General features: G+C 38.0%; 1 protein-coding gene across 2 annotated transcripts in view; it reads left to right on the top strand.

Annotated features, from left to right (window-relative positions):
• The window catches only part of galt (galactose-1-phosphate uridylyltransferase), a 155,518-nt gene that overhangs the window by 41,759 nt on the left and 86,676 nt on the right, over window positions 1–27,083 (top strand). For both annotated transcript variants that reach the window (XM_007260816.2, XM_049468455.1), the window contains exon 7: window positions 4,615–4,737. In XM_007260816.2, coding sequence (XP_007260878.1) covers window positions 4,615–4,737 — 123 coding nt within the window. The remainder of the gene's footprint in view (window positions 1–4,614; window positions 4,738–27,083) is intronic.

Consider the following 27,083-nt stretch of genomic DNA (forward strand, 5'->3'; position numbering starts at 1 on the left):
TTAAAGTTAAACTGTAAAAAAAAGCCCAAATCTAACTGAATGTGATTAGACATAGTTAGTTGTAAAATTAAGTTGTGAAATGGGAACAAATGTCTAAAAATGAAAAGACTGGAAGACTATTGATTAACTATTGATGTGTGACCAGGACAGTCAATAGTAATTCACTTTTATTGGGCATTAAACTGAATCGTACACAACACATGGTACATTTACACTTTCATCATGACAACTAGATAAAGACACTATGGAGCATATCTATATCTATAGAGATATTGTGAGGGCGCAAAAAAATATGCCTTGCATGGCTCAAAACATACTAACATACTAATTCACTTAATTAATCATGGGTTTGCTGTTTGGGTGCAACGTATAATAAATTATCAGTATGTCCCTTGCCGTTCTCTTTAAGAGCCAGATGAGCTCTGACTTTGGCATGTTCGTATCTTAACAGCGCAGCACTTTTGTGAGTGTCAGCAGAGGCACTAACCTGTGCGTTGACGCTGTGAAAATACGCCAGCATCTCGTTTAAGGGAACAGCAATGTTATTTTATACTTTATTCTGTTTATTCTTGAGGTTTAACGAGCTTGGGTGTACATGGCGCAACTATAGGAATATACTCAACTGGACAATTGGAATGGACAATTGACTGTTGTCAGGGTTTTAATCAGACAGTGGCGCACCTACGGTTTCCACCGCCAAAATAGCAACATGCCAGATATTTACCTGAACACACCTCACTTCCAGACCACCAGGCCCATCGGTGTAGATTTATTTATAAACTCAGACGCTATTTTAATGATGCGGACTGTTGACGGGGTGTAAGATAGCAAAGAGCATCATGATGCGTCTTGTGCAGGGTGTACCACAGAGCTCTCTGTCTTTACAGATTAAACCAGAGAGCGGAGAGTACTGTTTCCTATACCTTCAAAAGTGTCTTGGAAACTGGAGAAAACTGCTACAGGACGAGTCACGCCTGGCTGACCCACATGGCAACAGCTTTAGCCTTTATCTAAGATTAACATAATTGGACTAAGTCTCAGTTTCAGCAGTAAAAAGAAGAATTAGAAGTCTGACAGGTGAATTACAGTAATAAAGTCATTGCTAAGATAATAATAAAAATGAAAATAATCTCTTCTCAGCCATACGGCACTGCTGCTTGTCTACATTAGCTTTATGTTCAATTAAACAACTAAGTTCTTTCAGTTAATCCAACTGGCCTCAACACGGCAGGTGCATTGGAACGGAATCGGTGTCGGATCAGACCCGAGAGTGCTTCAGATAAGTGCAGCGGGTCTTTCATCGGCTTTCTGGATTCGTTCAGCCGGGCTTGAAAACAATATTTGGCTGGCTAATGTTGCATGTTGATTTATTTCTCACCTAAGAAGATAATAACCATTGACTTAAATGGCTGCTTGTCACCGCAAATGAAGCCTGGAATTGCTACTGCTAGAGCTCTCCAGTCATTTCAATAAGACTTTAAAGCTATAATGTGCTTTTTAGGCTTTAACTCATTCAAACTCTGTTGAGCTTGTGAAAGCAAGAGCTAAACACTCTTTTATTTTTCATGCCTTCCTTTTTTTTTTAGTTCTTTTTCAATAATTGAACCAAATGAGCCTTTAAAATATGCATTAATGATATTTCAAGCTAAGGCAATACCTTGGCTGATGAGCTTTGATGATCTTTCGCAGCTGAATGTGAGGAATGGATGCCTTCTGACTTTAAATGATGATGCCAGCTATGATGCACTGATACTTTCTGCTTTCAAAGTATTTATTTATCATTTGGAGCTGCATTATATGGAAAATCTTAGAATCGCCGCAGGGCAGTCACAGTCTAATGGTTAGAGGAGCGTTTTTTTTTTTTTTTTTTTCCGGTTACAAAAGTTTCACTGCTTCTAGCCATTAGTATGTGTTTACTATCACATGTTCCTGCTGAAAAAAACAAACATCTGCCAAGTCAAGCTGGTTAAGCTGGTTGACCAGCGTAACTCCTAAACAACATTTTTTTAGTATGACCAGCATGGCAAAGCTGATTGGCCAAGGTTGACTTAGTAGGTCAACCAACATGGCCACAGTCACCAAGCTGTTCAACCAAATTGGCACTGCTGAAGAAGCATTAGCATTACCTGCTAATCACGCTAAGAGATAGTTAACTCTTTCGCCGTTCAGAGACGAGTATATCGGACTGTAGCATGCTCCTAACCCCGGCTAGTATTTCTGGAGCAGCATTAGCATTACCCGCTAACTGCACTAAGTGCTAGTTAGCCTTTTCGCCATTCAGATGTGAGAATATCAGACTGTAGCCTTACCGTTTACCATGTTAAAACAAGCTACGTGGGATGAACCGCTAGCTAATATTGCCCTGGGTTACCAGAGCGCTCAGGGTTCCTCAGTGTAGGGCTTAGTGGAAATGTGGAAAACCTAAGCCTACTATCGATAAACAGAAGCACTTTACTCACCCAGTGAACAGTTTTCAGGAGAGAAATCTGTGTAGCTTAACATCCAGCGCTCATTTGACTTAATGCGCCTTATGTATGAAAATAGAAAAATTAAATAATGCGCCTTATGCATGAAAATAGACCAGCAAATAGATGTTTAGTGATAAGTGTGCTTTATAGTGCGAAAAATACGGTAGATTGCTGCATACTGTATATTAAAAACACACAATTAGCTGTTCCCCAATTATAAAACAGTTAACAAACTCTATATTTTTTATTCTTGAACTTCTCCCAGATCCGCAACACTGAAACTAAGAGTCCGTACTGTGTGGCACTGATTTGAATTGCAACAAAGTAGTTCTAAAAATAGCTCAGTATCTCTGAAGATGATGCTCAGGAAGACTCTGCTGAGTGAGCGGTGTCCAAGTTCCTGTACTTTGAGTTCATCATGGCTTAGCATCAGGGTCTGAGATGGAGATGCTTTGATGGAAAGCTCTTGAGACCGTTGTGCTGCTGAAATGGAGGAGAAAAGAGATTCTCTCCATCATAAAGGATACAGATTCTCCCTCCGGCACTGAGTGCATCTGGAAGTGCATCAGTTGATCCACTGCCACAGTGGAGTTTATCCTGGCCTAGGATTACTGATGCACCAGTGCAGTGTAATGAAACTGTATCAGCACTGATAATTAATTACCTTAATAACACAGCAGTGATTGTATTGGAAATTAAAAAAACAGTATTTTCCAAAGGAATAAAAGCATTGGCCTAAAATAAAATATTTTATTTGCTTAGCTTTAGTGACATACTAGTGCATCTCAAAAAAGAAAAGAAAATATCATTGAGAAAATTACTTTATTTCAGTAATTCAGTTCAAAATGTGAAACTCTTATACTATATAGATGTATTACACACAGTGATCTATTTTAAATGTTTTTTTTTTCTTTTATTGTTGATGATTATGCTTACAGTCAATGAAAAGCCAATAATCAGTATCTCAGAAAATTTAAATATTTTATATTTAAAGACCAATTTGTACTTTTGTAAGCGTGAGCAGTGTGCCAAGTCCTGCTGGAAAATGAAAATGAAATCCGCATATCCATAAAACTTGATAAAACTTAGCACACAGTGGATCAACACCAGCAGATATCATGTCTCTCCAAACCATCACTGATTGTGGAAACTTCACACTAGACCTCAAGCAGTTTGGACTGTGTGTCTCTCCACTCTTCCTCCAGACTCTGGTTCCTTGATTTACAAATGAAATGTAAAATTTACTGATGATCAGTGATGAGTCATGTCATCTGCTGGTGTTGATCCACTGTGTTTTGTTATCAAGTCCAAAGTCAGTGCAGTGATTTCCCAGGAAATCTTACTTAAGCACTTCATGCTTCCCTCTACTGACAACTTTTATGGAGGTGCGGATTTCATTTTCCAGCAGGACATTTTGAACTGAATTACTGAAATGAAGTAACTTTTCAATGATATTTAAATTTTTTGAGATGCACTAGTATAAACAGAAATAAAAGCAGTTTGAGACTAATCTGTTATGCTCATTCTGGTGTTCGATGCTCCTGAATGCACAGGGATGCAAGTTTCTAAACTGCAGTTTGAGACCGAAACTTAACTGGATGCCCTCAATGCTGGTATGGAATCAGTGCTGTGAAATCAGACATCTGTATCAGGAAGAAGTTGGATCACTGCCTCCTAGCTAGGACAGTGTAGAACTCGAGCCCTTAAAAAGAGGAAAAGTTAAACCCGAGCCAGTATCCGCTCACTGCCTTACTTAAATCTCCTCTGTAGGGCAGGAGATTGAAGAGATGGTATCTTTAAAAGTGCTTATTAACTCCAACGGTCATGCAGTGCATTCGGGACTTCCTTGCTGCGCAGTTTGTCTCTTTCAGCATTTGCATATGTGAGTACAGGGCTTTTCTGGGGATTGTGGTTATTTCTGTGACTGGGAAAGAGTGGAAGCGTATCATTATTTGTTATTGTGGAGGGCCGCAGATTAAATTTCCCCTCAGTGCAGTGCACAAGGTCTTATCTGTTTGTTAAACATGATAGATTAGTAAGGCTAGCCTGCACTGGCTCAGTGGCTCTCTCTCTCTCTCTCTCTCTCTCTTTCTCTCTCTCTCTCTCACTCTCTCTCACTCTCTCTGCTTCTCCTGTTTTCCTCCAGGTTTGGGCCAGCAGCTTCCTGCCTAATGAACCGGCCCTGGCTGAGCGCTGTCAGAGGGAGTATTTACAGAAACACGGAGAGCCCATGTTGCTCCAGTACGCTCGCATGGAGGCTCAGGCACAGGTAACAACCCACCACACACACATATATACAGTATATATCTGACATTTAGTCTGCAAGATATGTGGGAAGTCTTTGTATTTGTCCCTCTGAGCTCATTAAAACATGCCCCCAGTGTAGTGTGGGCAGCATGGACATGAAATTGAAGGCTGAGCAGGCTTCTTTCCCACAGCTTTGAGCTTTGAGGTGATCAGACCCAACAAGTATTGGTCAGTTTATTATTACATAAAAAAAAAAAGAAAAAACAGAAAAACTGCCCTGAATATTGTCTAAAACACCAATATTTTAATGGGCCTCATTGGGCTTAAATGGAGAGGTAGACCTCTAGTCCATATTGGCCAGAAACATTTTTCAGAAACAAATTTCAACTTTTATTGTTTCAAAAGGGAAGAGTAGATTTATCACAGAAAAATATGCAACTTTTCCAAGCCAAATGCTGCCTTTTAAGAGAAAAAAAAAAAACATTTTTTTCTTCCCTGTTCTCTATAGCTATCTATATAATGAAATAATATTCCTACAGCTGGTCTTAAAGAGCCACTAAACCCTATACCATATTTTACTCATTAATATCTGAAATCTGTTCCTTTGAAGTAATGAAACATACCCCGCCTATTTAATTTTTTTTTAAACATTTCCTAACCTTTAAATTTCAATTTGGGTGTTTTTTTTCTTCTGTCCTGGTAGTGCAGCTGAGCAAAACATACACAAACACTGGCCTTGACACATGCACAACCTGTCTGCCATGTACTCGAAGAAGAATTGATAAAACAGCATTCACAGACAATACTGGAGAAAAACCTTCTGTTAATGAACTTTTTGAAGCTCATAAAAAGACTGGAGATTGTGTGCGATTCCTCATTTCACTGTAGGTGTAGATCAATGTGTAGATTAAGGTTATTACAATAGAGGTCATGTTTCTTCTGAACATTACCATGAGCAGTTTTACCATACTGAGTCTCCGCCCTCTGTCTACACATGAAAAATGTTCATTCGTTAAGAATGACGGAGCAAAGTAGAAAGCAGCCAATTAGAGGCTTTTCTGTTTTGGGTGTAGCAGTGGAGATCAGTGAGAGGGGTAAAATAAAAAAAAATCACTGCTCACCACTTTCTGATAAAGGAAAATAAAATCCTGTCTTATTTTCAAACCCTAGGGGACGCAATCGCCAGGTTTTAAAGAGCAAAAGTGTACTTAATGGGCCTAAAATGGCATTTGTTGGAAAAACCTCTTGTTTTACCCAATTGCTAGGAAGGAATACTTGTGTAAACCTTTTTGTATATAAATATATATATAGGCTTATATTAAGGTTAATATAGATTGCAGTTCATTGCCTTTATTCATCATCTACCATAAACAATAGTTTTTTATTGTTTGTCCTCCTGCCTCCTCTCGCTCCTCTGCAGTCTACAGGGGACTAAAAAACATAGCTGAGCTTGTGATGTGCTGCAACTGTCTGCTGGAGCCTCACCTGGCGCCTCATCATCATAATGCCCTCCTGCGCATGCTGACGGGCTGCAGCATCAGCGGCGAGGAGGCTGACTCTGCCTCGCACGCTGCTCTGCACAATCTGCTAGTCGAGCAAAGGAATCAACAGGAAAAACCCCGTGATTAGCATAATGGCAGAGAAATTACTCCTGGCTTGGTTAAATTGCCTGGAATAGAGAGGGAAATAAAGGACAAACGTACCTCATCAGGATGCGGAGAGGCAGCCGGGATTATAAAACCTGTCGGTACATGGCGTCTGAAAACAGGCGCGCAAATTAGAGGTTTGTCCCAGTGTTATTTCACAATGATGAATCTACAGCTTCAATAGAACTGCACTGGGTGTTTTGTATTGGAATGCTCAATTGCTTTAAAATAGTACTTACAATATTGCGGTTCTTGTACGAGGTTATGGGTTCAGAGGTGTCTTTGAGGAGGTGCAATAGGATGCCATGCCCCTAAATGCCCCTTTTTAAACCTTACTCTTTGAACTTTTGACTTGTAACATAACCTCATATTGTTTTTGCAGAATTTATGTTAATCTTACCTCAATCTCAATGTGTTCTAGTGTTAATCTTGACTCTGACTCAATGTGTTCTAGTGTTAGTCTTGACTTGTACCCGTTGTGCACTAGTGTTAGTCTTGACTCGGAGTTTATGTGCACCACTGTTATTGACTCTGACTCAAAGTGTTCGCTTTAACTCGAACTCAATGACCCGGACTCAACATATACCTGTGTTAATCTTGACTCACAGTCGATGTGTTCCAGTGTTAATCTTGACTTCAAACTCAATGTGCACCAATGTTAATCTTGAGATATTATGAGGGTATATGATGCCAGCCATACAGAAATTGATACACAGTTATATAATAATTTAAACTTGCAGTGCAAGCTTGTGCAAAAACTACTAGTGCAAAATAATGTCATGTAAAATTGCATCTCTGGGGTGTGTCTGCAGAGATGGGGGTGTGTCCATGTAGTGACCAGAGTGGCCAGACTGACAAAGTGTCACAGAGTCTTTTGTTTGCTCTGCTGAGAGGAGTTGAACAGTCTTATTGCCTGAGGGACAAAAGACTTTCGGAGTCTGTGTGTGGAGTAGGACTGGGACAGCAGTCTGCCGCTGAATGAGCTCCTCTGCCTGGTGATGGTGCTGTGCAGAGGGTGGTGAACATTGTCCATGATATTCAGCAGCTTGCTGAGGGCTCTCCTCTCTACCAGTGGTGTTAAGGACTCCAGCTCTAATCCCAGCACAGAACCAGCTTTCCTCACCAGCCTGTCCAGTCGTCCAGCATTCCTCTTGCGGACGCTGCCTCCCCAACACACTACAGCATAGAAGAGAACGCTAGACTCCAAATGTACTAATTTCACTCAAACTTAATGTGTACCAGTGTACCAGTGTTCGCTTTGACTTCAACTCAATATGTACTAGTGTTTGCCTTGACTTGGACTCAGTGTGTACTGGTGTTCGTATTTGTCTTGACTTTAGCTTGATGTGTCCCAGTGTCAGTCTAGAATCAAACTCAATGTGTACCACTGTCTTAACTCAAATTTGATGTACCAGTGTTAGCCTAGGCTCAGAATTAGTGTGTATCAAATTTTTGGTTCTAACTCGAGTTTGATGTGTAACGATGATTGGTCTTAACTCAAGTTCGATTTGTACCAGTGTTTGGTCTTAACTTTAGTTTTATTTGTACCAATGTTTGGTCTTAACTCGAGTTTGATGTGTACCAGTATTGGCACTAGCAGTCTTGGCTACCACACCTGTGTGTTTGGCCTAGAAAAAGAATTTGATTGTATTCCATTGGTATTTCAAGTGCTCATCTATTAACATGCTGAACAGGACTGGACTGGAGTCCAATTGGATGGGAGGTCTGGAAGGACAGAAGGACAGAAGAAAGTAGATATTAGTCATCTTCTGCACCCCAGGCTTCTCCTACCTGGGAGTTCCTATTACCACTGAGCCGCTAAGCTGCCGGGGCTGTCAGGGGGGCTCTGTTTAGTCTCTCATGTCTGGGCAGCAGGGGGTCAGGGAAAATGTGCTGACCGGCTGGAAGAGCTGTACCAGGCTGTCTCTGTGCCGATGCCTCAATGCCTTACATCCTGGAAGTAGGAAATAAGGAAAGCACTCCCTGTAGTAGAAGCTTCGAATTAAAACTCTATTCTCACTAGACCAGAACAGACTGACAGACCACTGGGAGACCAGCAGACTTGGACATTTTTCAGAACCATTTGTGGGGCCTTTTACAGCATTAGCCGTGCTCTCGACTGTGCCCGAACCCTGGGAATGGCTCACACAGAAACCTCCAAAATCTTCAAAAATGCAGTTTTACAGAAAAAGGGAAGCAAAAATTAACTTTCAATGAAAGGCTTTTTTTTGTAAAAAAAAAAAAATATGGAAAGATTTATTTGGAATTCATTTCGGAATTTCTATTTTGATACAATACAAGAGATCAGATCAGATTAGATCCAAATTATATCGTAAACTGAAAAACATGATTTCCATTAGTATTTTCAGTGGAACATCCAATTCCAAAGAACTCTACTGTAAAACTAATACATAATACATGCTTTTTTTTTAAAACATTTGTAGTTAAAATTTAAATAATTCTAAATAAGTAACTCTTATAGTTCTAAACTTTTAACATTAATAGGCAAAAAGGCTCATTCCTTCGTTTTAATGGAAGTCAATGTAAAATTATTTGATTCCAAATAAATTAAAACATTTCTATTGATCCATTCCTCGTACAGTTTTGATATAATAAAAGGGAACAGACCAGATTTAAATTATAGCAAAAACTGAGAAACATATAAAATTCAATGATTTCCATAAGCCTTTTTTTAGTTTCAAAGAACTTGTCTCTTAAAAAATGAAAATTAAACACATTTTTATATAAAATTGTAATTAATATGTTAAATAATTGTAGTTAAAGAACTTCTCTGTAATACGTAATAAACATATTTAATGTAAATTGTAGTTTATGATTTAAATAAATAATTCTAAACAAATAACTTTTATAGTACTAAACTATGGACATAAATAATTCAATAATTCAATTCAATGTAAAGTCAATGAAAAAAAAAAAAGATTCCAGTTCATTTTGGAGCATTTCTATTGGTCCATTTGTCATAAAACTTTGATATAAGGGATCAGATTAGATTCCAATGATGCCAAATGAGATATATATATAAACATATCATTTTCATGTTTTCATTGCTTTATTGGGTCAGTTTGGAAGGTTTTCATGTAGGTCACTCTGGTAGCCTCATCCTGAGATGGACGGTGTCCATCCTCTCGAAGTGAGTGTGGCTTGTTTCCCTGATCCCTCGCCAGGGTCTCTTTCACACGCTCGCCTAGTGAAAGACCTTTTGCCTGGCCACAATCTGGCTGTCCTTCTTTTGGCCCAAGTGTGCACGTTTCCATTGAGAGGAGATCAGCCTGCCATTGCTGACCATCTGCGGACCTGTGGAGAGACTTTAGATATCCTCTGGTGACCCATCTAAAACTAATGCCAGGGCTTGAGCTGATCTGCTAGCATCGTTAGCCTGGTTAGCATGTAGGTTTATCTTTTTGCTACTAAAAATAAAATTGTCAAAAGGGTAAATTGTGAATGGTAAAGTGCCTTTTTACCACCCTGTTATTTTGCTTTAGAATAGAACCCAAGTTACAACAAAGGCTCCCTGTAGCCATGTAGTATATTTTCTATAGCATAGCCTATATGGACCATTGGACTGCTTTTAGCTTTGATGCAGCTTCACGCATTTACTGTGGCATTGTTTCAATAAGCTTCTGCAATGTCACAAGATTTATTTCAATCCAGTGTTGCATTAATTTATTACTTTTTCACCAAGATCTTGCAGCAGCATTGATGAAGGTAGAGTCTGACCACTGCATAAAGTCTTCTCCATCCAGCACATCCCAAAGATTTTTAAAGAGATTAAGGTCTGGACTCTCTGGTGAACAATCCATCAATGTGTGAAAATGATGATCTCATGCTCCCTGATCCACTGGCATTGTCATCTTGGAATAATCAAGAAAAAATCCATGGATGGAATAACCTGGTCTATATTCAGTATATTCAGGTAGTCAGCTGACCTCATTCTTTCAGCACATACTGTTGCTGAATCTAGACCTGCAGACCAACTGCAGCATCAACCCCACACCATTTACTTACTTAAATCCAGGTGGCGACTTTTTTTTTGGCAGACAAGGCAAAAGTCATGGGACACAATACTGGTTTCTGTCTTATAATAATAAATATTAAAGAGTTTTTGCTCAGAGTCTTTTTATGGAACTGAAAGTCTTTTATCTGTATTATTCTGTCATTGGCTTCTTTATCTATAAGCCTGCAGGTTCTTCATACTCCAGGATCTTCTCCTGGCTGGATCTTGGCTAGGCTTCAAGCACGTAGTAAGCAGAAGAGCCCCTCCAGACGAGGCGTCTTTGTGTTTTCCTAGCAGTGTCTCTGTAGCGAACGGACAGCCAGCTCCCCAAACCATTTTTGACAGGACATGGGGAGTGGTGAGGGGTGAAAGACAGGGTCATGCTGTGGCCCACTGCAGTCTATTGTGCCTCCTTCAGCGTGGGAACCACAGCGATCTGTCACTACTCATGAAAGAGAGGTGGCCGGAACACAGGCTAGCTCCGCTGCCCCCTGCCTCCACAAACACCCCCCAATGGCGTCTCTCAGCATTTTTTCCTGGTATTAATAATAAGGGGAGTCAATCGGTGCCTTTGGCTTTATTGGGGATGTTCCAGGGTAAATGAGCATGAATGAACTAACGGCGTTTAAACAGAGAAATAATTGCAGGACGTCTCGATTGGAGACGGTCTTAAAGTTCAGAAATTGCGTTCGGGGGTTTGGAGAGATTGAATAATGTTTGTTGAGTGGGTCTTCCAACATTCCTGCTGCTGGCCTGTTTTTGTGTCTCTTGTTCTTAACTAGTGTACAGTATTTTCCATGGAAAAGAACTGTCCTTCCTTGTAAAAATGAAAGTAGTGCATTGTAGTAGGGATGCAACGAATATTTGGGTATTGAACAATGAAGATAGGAACGGTGAGAGGAACGGTGGCCTTTAAGGCAGCAGTTGCTCAAAGGGGCTCAGGGGCTTTAAATTTTACAGTGCAGGTAGTAATGGGAAAGAGCTGTAAGGAATACGAGTCGACATACGGCAAGTTTAAGTTCATTTTTCCCTATACACTACACATACAGTACATTATACAGCTCTGGAAAAAATAAAAGTTTCTGAATCAGTTTCTCTGATTTTGCTATTTATAGGTATATGTTTGAGTAAAATGAACGTTGTTGTTTTATTCTATAAACTACAGACAACATTTCTCCCAAATTCCAAATGAACATATTGTCATTTAGAGCATTTATTTGCATAAAATGAGAAACGGCTGAAATAACAAAAAAGATGCAGATCTTTCAGACCTCAAATAATGCAAAGAAAACAAGTTCATATTCATAAAGTTTTAAGAGTTTAGATATCAATATTTGGTGGAATAACTCTGTTTTTTTCATCACAGTTTTCGTGCATCTTGTTTTGTGCATGTTCTCCTCCACCAGTCTTTCACGCTCCTTTCTATAACTTTATGCCTTTACTTCTGGTGCAAAGATTCAAGCAGTTCAGTTTGGTTTGATGGTTTTTGATCATCCATCTTCCTCTTGATTATATTCCAGAGGTTTTCAATTTGGTAAAATCAAAGAAACTCATCATTTTTAATGGTCTTTTATTTTTTTATTATTTTATTTTAGTATACATAAAATACAGTGTTCAGCATCATTTATCATTTATTTTAGTATCAGTATGTTACCATTTCATAAACTGGCTGTTTGCCAGCTAAAAATTAGGAACTGTTTCAGGACTAGGATAGTAATCTTAGCTGGCTAACATAGCTTTAACATCTGTTTGTGTAGCAAAAGAAAAAGACTGACTACTTTTTATCTGTGTAAATTTCACTCACATGTGTCATTACAGTATATGAATAAAACTATTAAGGTACATTTTTAATAGAATGGCACTACTGAGGTACATTTATGACTGAAGTACTGCGCTGCTCAAGTAAACCTATGATTTTTGAAGTGAATAGATTGTGTTTTGTTGGTTTGCTAGCTGGGATATTGAAAAGTCAAGTGCTTGAATTTTTTTTTTTAAATTGTAGTTTTGTATTTGTATTTTTTCTTTTAACAGGAAGGGAAAATACATCTAGGTTTTGTCATTTATTCAATAGTGAAAAAAGTGGCAAATGAATAAAACCATGGACCAAATTTTAAATAGTTTGGTCTCAGTGTCAGACAAAGTATTTTTTAAATGCATTTGAGTGCATCTCTACACTCAGCATGTAAATTATTTGGACTTATTCATAGAGCAGCAGCAGTTCAAAACCATGAGCATTCATCCCCAGCACATTGCTAGATTTCATTGTCAGGTCGGGATATATTAAGAACAAGCATATTGTCTTTTACAAGCCTGCCCTGGAGGGAGGGGAAGTGTGACAGGGTTTCCGTGTTGCAGCATCCCTGGAGCAGCTTGAGGTTAAGTGCTTTATTCTGGGGCACAACAGCAGTGTGGATGTGAAGACAGGGGGGTTGGAACCTGTGGCCTTCTGGGTTAAAGCAAATTTGAACCAGAGCTGGAAGTTGGCACTGCGAGTAAATGATGTTGTTAGCTTGCGTGAACACGGCGCACCTGTGTGTAGCAATGCAATTCAGATGTGTCTTTGGCTGATGACTGATTATTAAAAAAAATAAATAAAGGTGTCAGAAAAAGGAAAAAGATTATTGTAACACATTAAAGGCAGGATGCAATTTTTTAGATATTACAAAAACTATAAACAACAACTGAGACAAAGAAATAAACACTAAGACTGAAAAACAAACAAATAACCAGGTCTTCAACAAAGAAGTGAAATAAATAAACAAAGAATCAAACAATCAAAAGAATGGGGTATTCATACACAGGCACAGACAAGGGACACCTGGAGAAGTAACAAGGGGGCGGGGTTACAAATGAGACAGGAGAGATTACAGAAGAAAGGACAGGGCTAAGATGGAGAAAATAAAAAAATAAAAAAGAGGCATGTGAAGCACATGGAGCACATGGGGAGGTAAACAAAACAAGATATCAGAGGACAGGAGCAGGAAGGACCTAAAAAAAAAGGGAAGACACAAGACAGACACAAGCTAAAGTGTGACAGTTATTTTGAAACAGACTTCTAGCAGCACACAATAAGCTCAAGCTCACTTTGCTTGCTCACAATATAATCATTTAATGGAGAGGAAGCTAAGCATTTGTTTGTATGGTAGAATCTGCTCTTAGGAAAGATTCTGAGCTTATTTGTGGGAGGAGCTTATTGTAACAAATTTGTTTTCACGTAGAAGAGCATCTTCCACACTGTGAATCTATTGTCCAGTTTCATACGTCCCCCTATTGTGCACAGCTTTTGGGAAACTGTAGATAACAGGTTCATCGCTTTATTGTGTTTGACATTAAACAGATGGCACTTGCCAGTAGGCTCATATTTTACTATTAAGTTTTGACTTGGGGAACCCAAACTATGGTAAACCGCGTTTTTTGGAAGTGTGGCATGGCTATATGTTCACTTTCTGCTTCCTTTATCAATCACAATTACAATAATAGAACGCAAGAGTAATAGAACAGAATAAAGCTGAAACTTTTTACTCAGTTTTGCGGTGCATAACTTTCACATACTGTATTTTACTATAAGGCTAAAAGGCACAATGTATTGTAAGGTGCACTATCAGTGAACGTCTATTTTCTGGACTATGTCGCATTTTAAGCGACAATAGTAAGGAACAAGGGTGTCGCCATGTTTCCTTTCTAATGGGGACGTGCCCAAATAAACAAAACTGTAATTCTAAAAAACACAAGAGCACAGGATGTTAATCTACACACATTTCTCTCCTAAAAACTGTTTATTTGGGGGAGTAAAGCACTTCCGTTTATCTACAGGAAGCTTAGATTTCCAATATTTTCAACAGCATGGTTAGCACCAGCGCTAGCCACGAATAACAGCAGTGCTACCCGCAGTTAGCAGTGCTTAGTGCTAGTAAATGCTGCCCGACAGCGCTACACTGAGGAATCCTGAGGGTTCCGGTAACCCAGGGTGCGATCAGCTAGCAGTTTGTCCCACGTAGCGTCTTTTAACACGGCAAGCACGCAAACTGCAGCCTACAGCAGTGCTACTATTCTAACCATACATTTACCTCAGTAGTGCTATTCTAATTATTAATTTACATTAGCAGTGCTAATTTAAGCATGAATTTATTTTGGCCATGCTAAAACAACAAAAGGCAGCTAGACTTTTAGTTAACAGTCAAATGCTATGGCTATATTAGCTCAGCTAACATATAAGATTACCATCCTAGACCTGTACAGCTTGTCATTTTCAGCTCTAAAGCATCCAGCTAGTTTGTGAAAGGGTAATAAGTGGTGCTGCACATGATATTCTGTTTAAATCAGTATACAATTGACTTTTGATGTAGTAAAACAGGTACTAACCTTTCTTTAATAGTTTAATAGTTTAATAGTTCTCCGTTTGAAATGAGGCATTGATAACTGTAAAAGTGCACAAGAAGCTTATTAAAAAACACTTTTACAACCTTTAGCATAACCTCATCTCCGGGCGCCGCCATCTGTTACCTTTACCTTAAGATGGCGGATTCCTGAGATTAGGTAACGCTATGGGTGGTAAAAGTGTTTTAAAAAGCTTCTTGTGCACTTTTAAAGTTAATAATGCCTCGTTTTAAATGGCAGGGCTCTCTGGATTCTACCAATGAGGTGTGGAGCTACTTTGAGCCTTAATAACAGCGTAAAAAGTGATTTATCTGCAGGGGAAAAATATGCCCCATATCATCCATTCTAAAACATGTTTGGAGAAACTGTAAAACAAAAATACTGGATCTTGGAAAGCTGTGGGGCAAATGGAGGTGGGCTATTATGGCTAGTTAGTACTCTTTATCATATTTTACTACACTTTTATATTTTACTCCTTTAATACTTTAGTATATGTGGCATGTCTTCCTCACTCTTCGCTCTTTATAAATTATCCAGTCTTTTTACTTACTCCTGCCATTTTCAGACATATATTTTCTGTTGCCAGATATTAAGTGCAATCCCTAATGAGTAGAACAGATGAGTTGAATGCATTTTTATTTATTTATTAATTATTTTATTTTGCTGGACCATGCTGAACACCAACCTCCCAGCAACCGACTGAGGACCATCTGATCTGAGGTATAACATTATACATGGTGTCGACTATATTTAGCCGTAGCTGTGCTGGAAGCCAGCTGTCTCCAGCTTGTAAGACAAGGCAAACTTTGACAGTTTCACACCTAAGTTCCTCTCAGTGTCTGAATCCGAACTTTTCACCCTTTGACTATCCTCTCATCAAGTGACCTGGGTCTAATTTAATCTGCCACCCTGACGTTTTTTTTTTTTTACCAAAAGCTGTCCTGGAGGTATGAATAGCACCTTGCTGAGGGAAGAGTGGGAGGGAAAAGTTTGGTGGAAGTTCTGTAGCTCTGAATTCATCACTTCGGTTTGGACAGTTAGAACTCATTTCGTTTTCACTGTATCTTGTCGGTATGGAGAATCTCTCGACAGCAGCCGGCATCCTTTATTCCTTCCACGGTGCCCACAGGACGCTGCCACAGGATGCTGTCGGCTGGACTCATTGGTGTAGGAACCCAATATCAAAAATGATACCGCAGAAAAAGCAGAAATTGTTTTAAAATGAAACAACTTTTATTTTGAAAGCGCGCCACAATCTGCACCCCCGCCATGAAAATCACCCCCTCTCGGGAGCGCGTTTCTAATTAAAGTTAGCTTAAGCTGCAGAGAGGGGGTGCTTTTCATGGCGGGGGTGCAGATAAAGGCACTTCTGTGGTGCCGAATTCAGCAACCCCACCAGGAAAAGCACCCTCTCTCAGGAAAAGGCTGCAGGTGACACCGGTTTTATACGCAAGGTCAGTGATGAGAGCAATGAATTGCTAGAATTTTTGGGTAATGTGTTGTTCTGCTAACAGACTAGGAGGGTTTGGGTTATTTAATATTTTGTCTTTATATTAACTACTGCCAAAAATCCCTATGAAAGGACACAAGGAGTGGAGAAAATGTAAATATACAACAGAATTGACATGCCAATAGATAAAAAAAAAAAAAATAATAATAAAAAAATCTGTTATTATATAAAATTATATAATATAATATAAATATTATATTATAACTGATAATAACTGATCTTTTTTGTCATATATGTTTTTGTCTTTTTTTTGTAAGTAAATGTAATGTGGAGTAACATGTTTAGGTTGTATTTAACTAATAATAAAAAACAGAAGTACAGAATAAAAAAAAAAAAAAAAAAAAAATATATATATATATATATATATATATATATATATATATATATATATATATATATATATATATATATTTTTTTTTTTTTTTTTTTTTTGGGATTAACTGTAATTCCGCAAATGTTGTTCTAAGACACTATATAGGGTGGTCTTTGTTTCATCTTAGCAAATGTGTCCCGCCCCCCCATGTCAAACCCACTCCTACGCCTTTGGTTGGACTATTATCAGTACAGCAGCAGCACAGAGGTGTTTAAGAACTCCAGCAGCACTGCTGTGTCTGATCCACGCATTTGTACCTGCTCAAAACACACTACTAACACACTAATCACCACCACCACCACCACGCCAATCAGTGTCACTGCAGTGCTGAGAATGGAAATAAGGTTTTCGCAGTATCTTGTCAGTATGGAGAATCTTCTATCTTGTCGGTGTGGAGAACAGCCTGAAGGGGAGCGGCACAGGTAGGACAGGCCGTAGCGCAGGGTGACTCTGCAGGTTAATGAATATATTAATGTCACAGATGAAGAATGGTCTGAGGATGACCCCTCCCCCTGCTCTTCCCTGCTTTGAGCCGGGAAAATGAGAGAATTCTGCCTCCCGCCATTATCTGTCAAACAGCTTTGAAGAAATCTGTGCAATTTCACTTTGCGTACTCGGCTTAGATAAGGACTGTGTGTAAGTACCAGCTGTACCACCTGTTTCACTGCTGAAAATGACAGCTTAGCAAGTGAAATCCTCTTAAAGCTACTCTCAATATCAGATTTCTCGTTTTATTGAAGAAATATCAGATTGTTCAACTTTTTGAAAGAAATATTATCTTCTGAAAGTGTCTTTTTCTGCTGCTAGACCATAGATCGCATGTTATTTTATACTAAACCGCTTTGTAGTTTTTTTATGAATAATTACAGACTGAAGTTATGTATCTGTTTCTCTGCATACTTTATTATTATCCTCCTCTCACCCTGTTCTTCAGTGGTCAGAACCCACAGGATAGAAAACCACCATAGAGCAAGTGCTATTAGAGTGATGGGTTCCCTAGAGCGTTAAAAGTATGTTCAAATTAGGTAAAGAATACTAAAAGTACTTTTTCAATTTAATATACTTTATGATAATATAGTACACATTAAATATACTTTCTCAATTTTTCCATAAAATTCATTTTTTAAGCAATATGCTTTAAATCAAACATTTCTAACATAAGTTGATAGAAAATATAGAAGATATAGTAACATTAAATACTGCTTAAATTGAACTTTAGTGTATTTTTTCCCAGTAGAATTAAGATGTTAAGTTTGCAGTAGTTGTATGAAAAAGCACTTAAAAACACTTTAATCTAATGCTTTAATGTTGTATTTAAATAAAGCTTAATTACAATTGATATATACTCAAGTTGCCATAAGTTGTTCCAAAATAGTACATTTAGAATGTATTTAGGTATGTTTTTTATTGTTAAAAGTGTATACTTTTCCATGTTAAGTAAACTTTTAAAGAAAATACTTAAATGCGCTTTTCTTTTACAAGGGTTATTCTCATTCTCAGTGCTGCAGTAAATGGTGGTTTGAAAGTAATTAAACGTTTAAATTAGGTAAAGAATACTAAAATTACATTTTCAATTTAATATACTTTATAAAAATGCACATTAAATATACTTTCTCTGTATTCTCATAAAATGTATTTTAAGCAATATGCTTTAAATTAAGTTGATAGAAAATAGATATAGTGACATTAAATACTGCTTAAATTGAACTTTAGTGTATTTTTTCCCAGTAGCATTAAGGTGCACACAATATGTGCATCAATATATAGTGTACTCAAGATCTACTTAAGTTTGCAGAAGTTGTATGAAAAAGCATTTAAAAGCACTTTAATCTAATGCTTTAATGTTGTATTTAAATTAAGCTTAGTTACAATTGATATATACTCAATTTGCCATAAGTTGTTCCAAAATAGTACATTTAGAATGTATTTAGGTATGTTTTTTATTGTTAAAAGTGTATACTTTTCCATGTTATGTATACTTTTAAAGAAAATACTTAAATGCGCTTTTCTTTTACAAGGGTTATTCTCATTCTCAGCACTGCGGTGAATGGTGGTTTGTGTGTGTGTTAGTTTGTGTTCTGCTGTGTGTGTAGGAGTGGATCAGATACTACAGCAGTGCTGCTGGAGTTTTTAAACACTGTGTTTTAAACACCCACAGTCCTCCACTCTATAACATACTCCTACCTACAGTTATAGCTCCACCTTGTAGATGAAGTAAAGTCAGAGACAGAAGCTCTGAATGGGACCTGTGAACATTGAAGAACAGGGTGAAAGGAGGGTAATAATAATAAAATATGCAGAGAAACAGATACAGTATTACAGTCCGTAATCAGACTGCATCTTTCAGTGGAGCTGAAAACAATTATATGTATTATATTTCTACAATAATCTCAAAATGAGAACTAGTCTATATTTAGATTACATTAAAAAGATTTCATTTGCTGATTTTTTTACTGTGTTTGTTTGTTGTGTGTGTCCCTGTAATTCAAGGCAGACTGGGAAAAGTGTAAAATGTTTTTACTGCACGACTGAACAATGGAAACAGTTCCATTAGTAGGGGAATGTATTTGTTGACTCTTTATTGTGGACATTTTGTCACATTCTTTGCTTTATTGTGTTCTCACAGCAACCACAAGCGACAGTTTAATGTGAAATATCTCCATCGCTGCGAGCTGAAGGCTGAGCGGAGGGAGGGAGGGAGGGAGGAACAAAACATTGTAAAAATCATTTTTTGTGTCCTTGATCTTGATCAGTATTGTGCATTTCTCTTGCAGGGCCTTGTTTTAGCTTTACTGAAGAAATGTCTAAGGTTAAGAATACTCTGTGCTCTGTCTTTGAAAGTTTTTAGTTGGGTTTTTAAATTTTTCTGGATGAGCAACTGTTCTTGAATTGTATTTTTAGCAGGGTAATACTAAGATTAGTAGGAATAGAACTTTGTTTTTTTTGTTTTTAAGCAGTGTAATTCTATTCTATTTTATTCTAATCATGCCTTTACTTCAGCAGTGCAATTTTAGTGATAGATTTACCTCGGCAGTGCTACATAAGTCACGCGTGAGTGAAATTTATGCAGAAAAAGGCTAACGCATGAGCAGAGCTCTGGAAGGAGCATCACAGTTCTGTTAGCCAATTAGAGGCTAGACATTTGCTTATCATTTAATATAGACAGCTCTGGAAAAAAATGTAGACCACTAAATCAGTTTTTTTTATTTTGCTATTTATAGGTATATGTTATTTGAGTAAAATGAACATCGTTGTTTTATTCTACAAACTACGGACAACATTTCTCCCAAATTCCAAATAAAAACATCTTCATTTAGAACATTTATTTGCAGAAAAGGAGAAATGGCTGAAATAACAAAAAAGATCTTTCAGATCTTAAATAATGCAAAGAAAACAAGTTCATATTCATAAAGTTTTAAGAGTTCAGAAATCTATATTTGGTGCAAATCAGTTTTCACATATCTTGGCATGTTCTCCTCCACCAGTCTCACACACTGCTTTTGGATAACTTTATGCCTTTACTCCTGGTGCAAAAATTCAAGCAGTTCAGCTTAAGAACCATTTAAAAATGATGAGTTTCTTTAATTTTACCAAATTAAAAACCTCTGGAATATAATCAAGAGGAAGATGGATGATCTCAAGCCATCAAACCAAGCTGAACTGCTTGACTGCTTTTTGCACCAGGAGTAAAGGCATAAAGTTATCCAAAAGCAGTGTGTAAGACTGGTGGAGGAGAACATGATGCCAAGATGCATGAAAGCTGTGAATTAAAAACCAGGGTTATTCCACCAAATATTGATTTCTGAACTCTTAAAACTTTATGAATATAAACTTCTTTTTTGTTATTTCAGCCATTTCCCATTTTCTGCAAATAAATGCTCTAAATGACGATATTTTGATTTGGAATTTGGGAGAAATGTTTCCGTAGTGTACCTATAACTAAAGTGGTCTCTTAATTTTTTTTTTTCCAGAGCTGTATATATTTTTTCAGTTGTTTTGCACTAAAGGATAGACTGGATCCATCAGTATGGAATGGAAATGATTTGTGCCACATTTGGCCCTGTGTCTTCCAGGAGCAATTATGATATTGCATAGCTTTGTATCGACGTGCCAGACCCACACAATAAGATTGGGACCGCGTGCCCATGACACTTTCGGTGCCTAATCAGATTGATTATGATCCATTAGCGTGATCGCAGCAGTTGCCTGTGTGGCACACTGAGTCTTCGCAAGATGTCTGTGGAATATTAACTCAGCAATGTGTTGAGGTAATAGGTCACAGCAGGAGTTTAGCACCATGAGCTTGTTAACGTAGCTATTTTCTTTTCCCCTTATAAGCTTTCTTTTTTCTTCCTCCCCTCAAATGCACACAAGGTGCCGTGATAATTGTAACATGGTGTTTTATGGAGATTTCAGCATCGAGATCATGCGGCGAGGTACAGGTGCGTAAAACAATGCCTTTATAAAAACAAGCTCCAGTGAATTTTAATCCAGAAAAGGCTTGGCCTGAAACAAAAAGATTAAAGAAGCCCGAGGCCTTTATTCAGATCACAACTCGGTGGAAGCGTTTTAGTCCAGCGCATCCTTTCAGAAAATGACCTTCAGAAAGAAAACAGACCATCTTACTACAAAGCTTTGATTCTGAATATCGGCTAAGCGAGGATTTGGTGACTTCACTTGAACTGTTCAATTCAAATATCAGCAAAGCTGGAAACCTGTGAACCGCCTGGACTGAAATAAAATGCTAAATATATTTATATTTGTTCACACTGATGAAATAACAGGATCAATTTAATGCATTTTGTCAGTGAAAGATTGAGGCTTTCTTCTAATTTCACCAAAACTGGATTATGAAAGGTGTGAAAAGGGAACCAGTTTAAAATAAGGCTCTTTTATAAGGGTTTATAAATAGTCTATGAGGTTTATTAGTTTATTAATACTTTATAAACCAATAATAAGTAGTTACAACACATACAACCTATCCTACCTTCAGTTTTTTCATCAGTCAGCATAAGATATTACAGTAATAAAGCCAGTTTAGTTATTTTAATTATTTTCTGTCAATACACACCATTAATAACAAATATGTTATTACAAAAAAAAAAGTTAATGATGACTGATGGAAAAGACAAAGTGAGATAAGCTTCTAGAAAGAGAGAATTAATTAATTAATTAACAAAACCTGAAAACATCAGTCAGAGAGAAAAAAACATACCAGAAACGAGAGACAATCCAGAGTTCATACACAAGAGAGCAATATCAAAGGGCAAAGAGTCGTAAATAGCCCAAAAAAAAGAGTCGTAATGGGAGATCAAACACAGGCAAGAAAAAACTATTTTTCTTGCAATACAATTATAATCGACGAGGAAAAAAATTATAAAGAGGAAGATAACACCGAGTGGTCCAGCGGTCTAAAGCGCTGCCACTATAAGTGGGAGGTCACAGGTTCGAACCCCCGCTCATGCAGCTTTGCCATCAAGCTTCCAGCGCTCAGAGGGAGCAAAATTGGCCCTGCTCCCTCCGGGTGGGTAGATGGCACTTTCTCCCCACATCACTCCTAGGGTGATGTCCACAGCACAGGGCGTCTGTGAGCTGATGTATCAGAACCGAGTCACTGTGTTTTCCTCCAAGTGCGCTGTGCTGTGATGCTCCTCGGCAATGCTGCATCAACAGCAGCTCAAGAAGAAGCGGTGGCTGACTTCACATGTATCGGAGGAAGCATGTGTTAGTCTTCACCCTCCTGGTAAGTTGGGGTATTACTAGTGATAGGGAGAGCCCTTATGAGTGGGTTGGGTAATTGGCTGTGTAAATTGGGGAGAAAATGGGAAAAATTAGAAATAAAAATAAATAAATATTAAAAAAGAGGGAGATAATAGGAATGGGTAAAAAGAATAAAAAAAACTAAATCAAATCAAAATGGGTAGGAATTTAAAAAAAAAGCTTAAATGTTGTTTGTGATTTAGTAATTAATGGGGAAGATTTATGTAGTTTTAAGTGTTGGATAACCAACATTTATACTTAAGTAGGGAAATAAAATGTCTGTAATTCATTACCTGACACCTCTGAGCATCACATCAAGAGTAATTCAGCAAAGTACCCTAAGTGCAAGTGTCAAACACAAGTTTTTTTGCAAATGTGTTATCAGTGTTCATCCAGGAAAAAGGCAATTTAGGGAAGAGAAAAAAAGAAAAAAAAAGTTAAAAAACGAGACGAATCAGCCCTTCACAACTGTCATCCCATGTGCCTGAAAGTTTATCTCCCCCGCTGTTGTAAATCAGCCGTCTAATGGCTGGGATAAGAAGCCCGGGAGACGATACAGTTAGCATCTGCGCGTGGCGTGGGAATAAAGAGCTGCTTTTTATAGCGCTGTGTGATGAGTTAATCATACACTCTCACATGTCCACTCCAGCCCTCCTCGTGGCTACGTCTCTCAAAGTGAATAAAAAAGGCCTTCAGCTTGAAAAGGGCACCTGGGACACTTCTTTTGATGATAATGACAGCATCTCTTCAGCCTTTTTTCCCCCGCTCTTGTTTCTTCTTCCATCTTTCCTCGTGTGCCAGCTTATTGGGGCTGTGGAAATAGACAGAGAGAAAGAGTGAAAGAGCGGAGAAAAGAGAGAAGAACCATCTGCGTCAGTTCTTCCTGGAGTTAGACGGAGGTTATGCTGAAGTGTGCTGGATTGCTGCTTCTGAACTCTGCCGGCTAGATGAGGCCTCTGTAGGACTGTGGAGTTGCCAGCTGGAATAGAAGAACTGGAGTTTGACTATGACTTTTTTTAAACAGTTAGAAGTTGAGGAACGAAGGATGAAGGAGTTTGTCTTTATTTCCTCCTGTAAATATGTACACTATGCTTGTGCTGGAATGAATTGAAGAGAAGGTATAGAAGGTTTACATTCCACCAGTAATGCTGAGCAGTAACGAGTGCAATTAAAACAGAGATGAAGCATGGTGTACGACAATCAAGGGTTTTGGTATTTAATACTGTACTAGTGCATCTCAAGTTACTTTATTTTAGTAATTCAGTTCAAAATGTGAATGTATTACACACAGAGTGATGTGTATTATGGTGGTATTCCATTTTATTGTTGATGATTATGGCTTAAAGCCAATGAAACCCAAAAATGAAAGTCTCAGACAATTTGATAATTATTATAAAGACCAATTGGTACTTTTAGCAGTGTGGGCAGTGTGCCAAGTCCTGCTGGAAAATGAAATCTGCATCTTCATAAAAGTTGTTCTCAGCAGAGGGAAGCATGAACTGCTTAAATAAGATTTTCTGGGAAAACAAAACTGCACTGACTTTAGACTTGATAATAAAACACAGTGGATCACCATCATCACTGATCATCAGTAAATTTTACATTTCATTTCTAAAAAAATGGATCAGAGTCTGGAGGAGGAGTGGAGAGACACACAGTCCAAGCTGCTTGAGGTCTAGTGTGAAGTTTCCACCAATCAGTGATGGTTTGGAGAAACATGTCATCTGCTGGTGTTGATCCACTGTGTTCTATTATCAAGTCTAAAGTCAGTGCAGTGTTATCCCGCAAAATCTTACTTAAGCACTTCATGCTGATTTCATTTTCCAGCAGGATTTGGCACACAGCCCACACTGCCAAAAGTACCAGTTGGTCTTACATAATATATATATATATATATATATATATATATATATATATATATATATATATATATATACTGACTTTTGTCATAATCATCAACACTAAAAGAAATAAATGCTTAAATAGACCTATATAATAATACAGTATGTCTATATAATATATGTTGATATCAAAATAGTATGGTGTCAATAGGGTTGGGAGGTTAATCAAATTTGATTAGTTGAATTATTGTTTTAATAGATTGTACCTCTAGAGTTACATATAGAAGCTGCCAGAGAAACTCTCAGTAGATAGACTGAGATTTGCTTCTGTAAGAAACCTGTAAAGAACTCTTTTATGTAGAATGGATTTTCATATATTACATTTTCCTTAACTAAAAAACAAGGAGGTTAATTTTACACTGTTTAATACAAAAGCTGCATGTAAGGTTGAAGGGGGTTGCTTAAATAAATAATAATTAAAAAAAATGCATAGGAAACAATAACTTGCATCATTTTAAGTGGTGCTGTCTGTTTACAAAAAAAAAACTTAAGTTGTTATGTGAGAACAAAAAATCATAATCCCAATCGTAATTGAGTATCGCTTATATATTGGAAGAATATCAAGACCTTTTATTTTACAATATCGCCCAGCCCTAGGTGTCCGTTTTTTTATTTTTTATTTTTTTCACAATGTTGTGTAGTGCTATTAATAATAATTTAATGACTGGTACTAATCTGTATAATTTGTCCCACACAGCTGTTTAAATAAAGCTCAATTACATCTGGAGGAAGATACTAGGTGCAATAGCAGGTATTGTTTAAAATCAGAGCTCATCTTCTAGTCTTCTTCATCTTCTTCAGTGTCATTTCAGATGTTTACCCATCTTATATTTCACTATTTGTCGATTTTATAAGAGAACACAGTCTTTGGATGCTTTTTGTTGATAAAACACTTTAAATGCCATCCTCTGATATTTCTTTTTCTCTGCAAAGGTCTCTAGATGCCCTACATTTTTATCAGGCTTGCTTTGAAGATCAGTGTGCTGTTACTGCATTTTACTGCATTTAAGAGCAATTGATATTTACAGTCATCTTTTTTAATATATATTTGGAAGTGCTGTAATGAGGAAGTAGGTAGATTTCTACTACCAAAATGTGTCATTAGGTCATGGGACAGGATCTATTGTATTGTGTCCCTTGACTTTTGCCATATCCCATGGAGTCACTGATCGATTCGCATGGACAATTCTAGACAGATGCTGCCAGCCACGACCATTATCACTGTCTACTGCCATATTCACTGTGCGTAATGCCTTTTGTTATGTAATTCCTGGTACAAACATCATACTCACTCACAAGATAGCACCTCACAACTTATACACACTTACAAGTGTCCCCCGAGGTGATTCATTTGTGTCCTGCTGCTACATTACTTTTGCCATGTCGTTTTCTTGCATTTTTTCTTTATATAATTTTGTGTACTTCTACATTCGCTTCAGTGTATAATTATCCTTAATCGACAGCATATTGTGAATCCTTTAGATGAAACACCAGACGTACATATAAGCACGGCAACAAGATGTGGCAGACATCACAATTATCCATCAAAAGGCCGTACGCAGGTGTGAAAAGCTCGAAATGACTTCAATAGAAGTTCTGTCGCTATTGAATGGCCATCTGTTACTCTCAGACTGAGACGGGCTCAGGAAGTCGCGTTGCTTTCTGTATTTGTTTATTTCTGTCGTTTTTAATCAGCACAGCCCATGTGTTCCTCGGTGGGAAGTGTGTGTACTGGTCTATGGGTGTGAGATCATTTTGTGATACACACTCTGCAACACGAGCACCAAGAAGTATTTAAAAAATCGCAACGTTTACGGGGGACGTTTGCCAAATTGGGGTAAATAATCTTTTTTTTTTTTTCATGTTAACCAGGTGTTGCTCCCTTTCAAATGCAAATGAGAGCCAGTGAGTTAACACATCGTACTTTACACACGTCAACATGCTGAATAAAAGTTCAGATCAGTCCTGCAGTCGTGCAAGCTTAAGATAATAGTGTCAGTGTTCATACAGCTTCTGCTGAAGTGATGGTTCAGCTAAAAAAATCTAATTAGCAAGGACATGGTTATTATGCAGAGCTTGCTTCTTTGGTTTTCACACTGGAGCTACGAGGCTAATTTGGGGGACATTGGGTCATTGACCTCTCATGTTGAATATCTGGCAACTTGCAGACAGGAGGGCAAATGCAGTGCTATGATCACTAGTCCTATTATGCCTTTATTTGTTTCTGCTGACAGTTTCTGCTCCTGTCTTCTGCGGGTTCTTGTTTGTGGCAGTGTGACGTCCCAAAGTTTGGCCACTAGGGGAGCTCTATAAATGGGCCTGGCAAAGTCTGACCTGGAGAGATAGTTAGGGCTCCTCCCCTTTTGGCGACTTGGAAAAACATCCTGCTCAGGCTTAAACTTAAAAGTAACCACACACAATTTTTAATAATGGAGGTTTTTGTGCTTTTGAGGCTTTTTTGGCCTCCTGTCCACACGAAAACGATGTTCGGTCTCCAAGTTGGAGAGTTTTGAAAACTCCACTACCAGCAGAGCTGTGTGGACAGGGAAACGAAGCATTCTGAAAACACTGACGCCACCAGTGATGGGAATAACGGCGTTGAAATAAACGGTGGTTACTAACGGCATTACTTTTTTCAGTAACAAGTAATCTAACTAATTACTCTGACTGTCACTGTAACTATGTTACGGGGGCAAGTAACACAAAAGTAATGCAATAGTTACTTTTACTGGTAACTAGTAACTTTTATAGTGGAGTAACTCAGTTGCTTTTTTTTTTAGAGAAAA

This window comes from Astyanax mexicanus, chromosome 20 (genome assembly GCF_023375975.1).
Source record: "Astyanax mexicanus isolate ESR-SI-001 chromosome 20, AstMex3_surface, whole genome shotgun sequence".
Taxonomy (NCBI): domain Eukaryota; kingdom Metazoa; phylum Chordata; class Actinopteri; order Characiformes; family Acestrorhamphidae; genus Astyanax; species Astyanax mexicanus.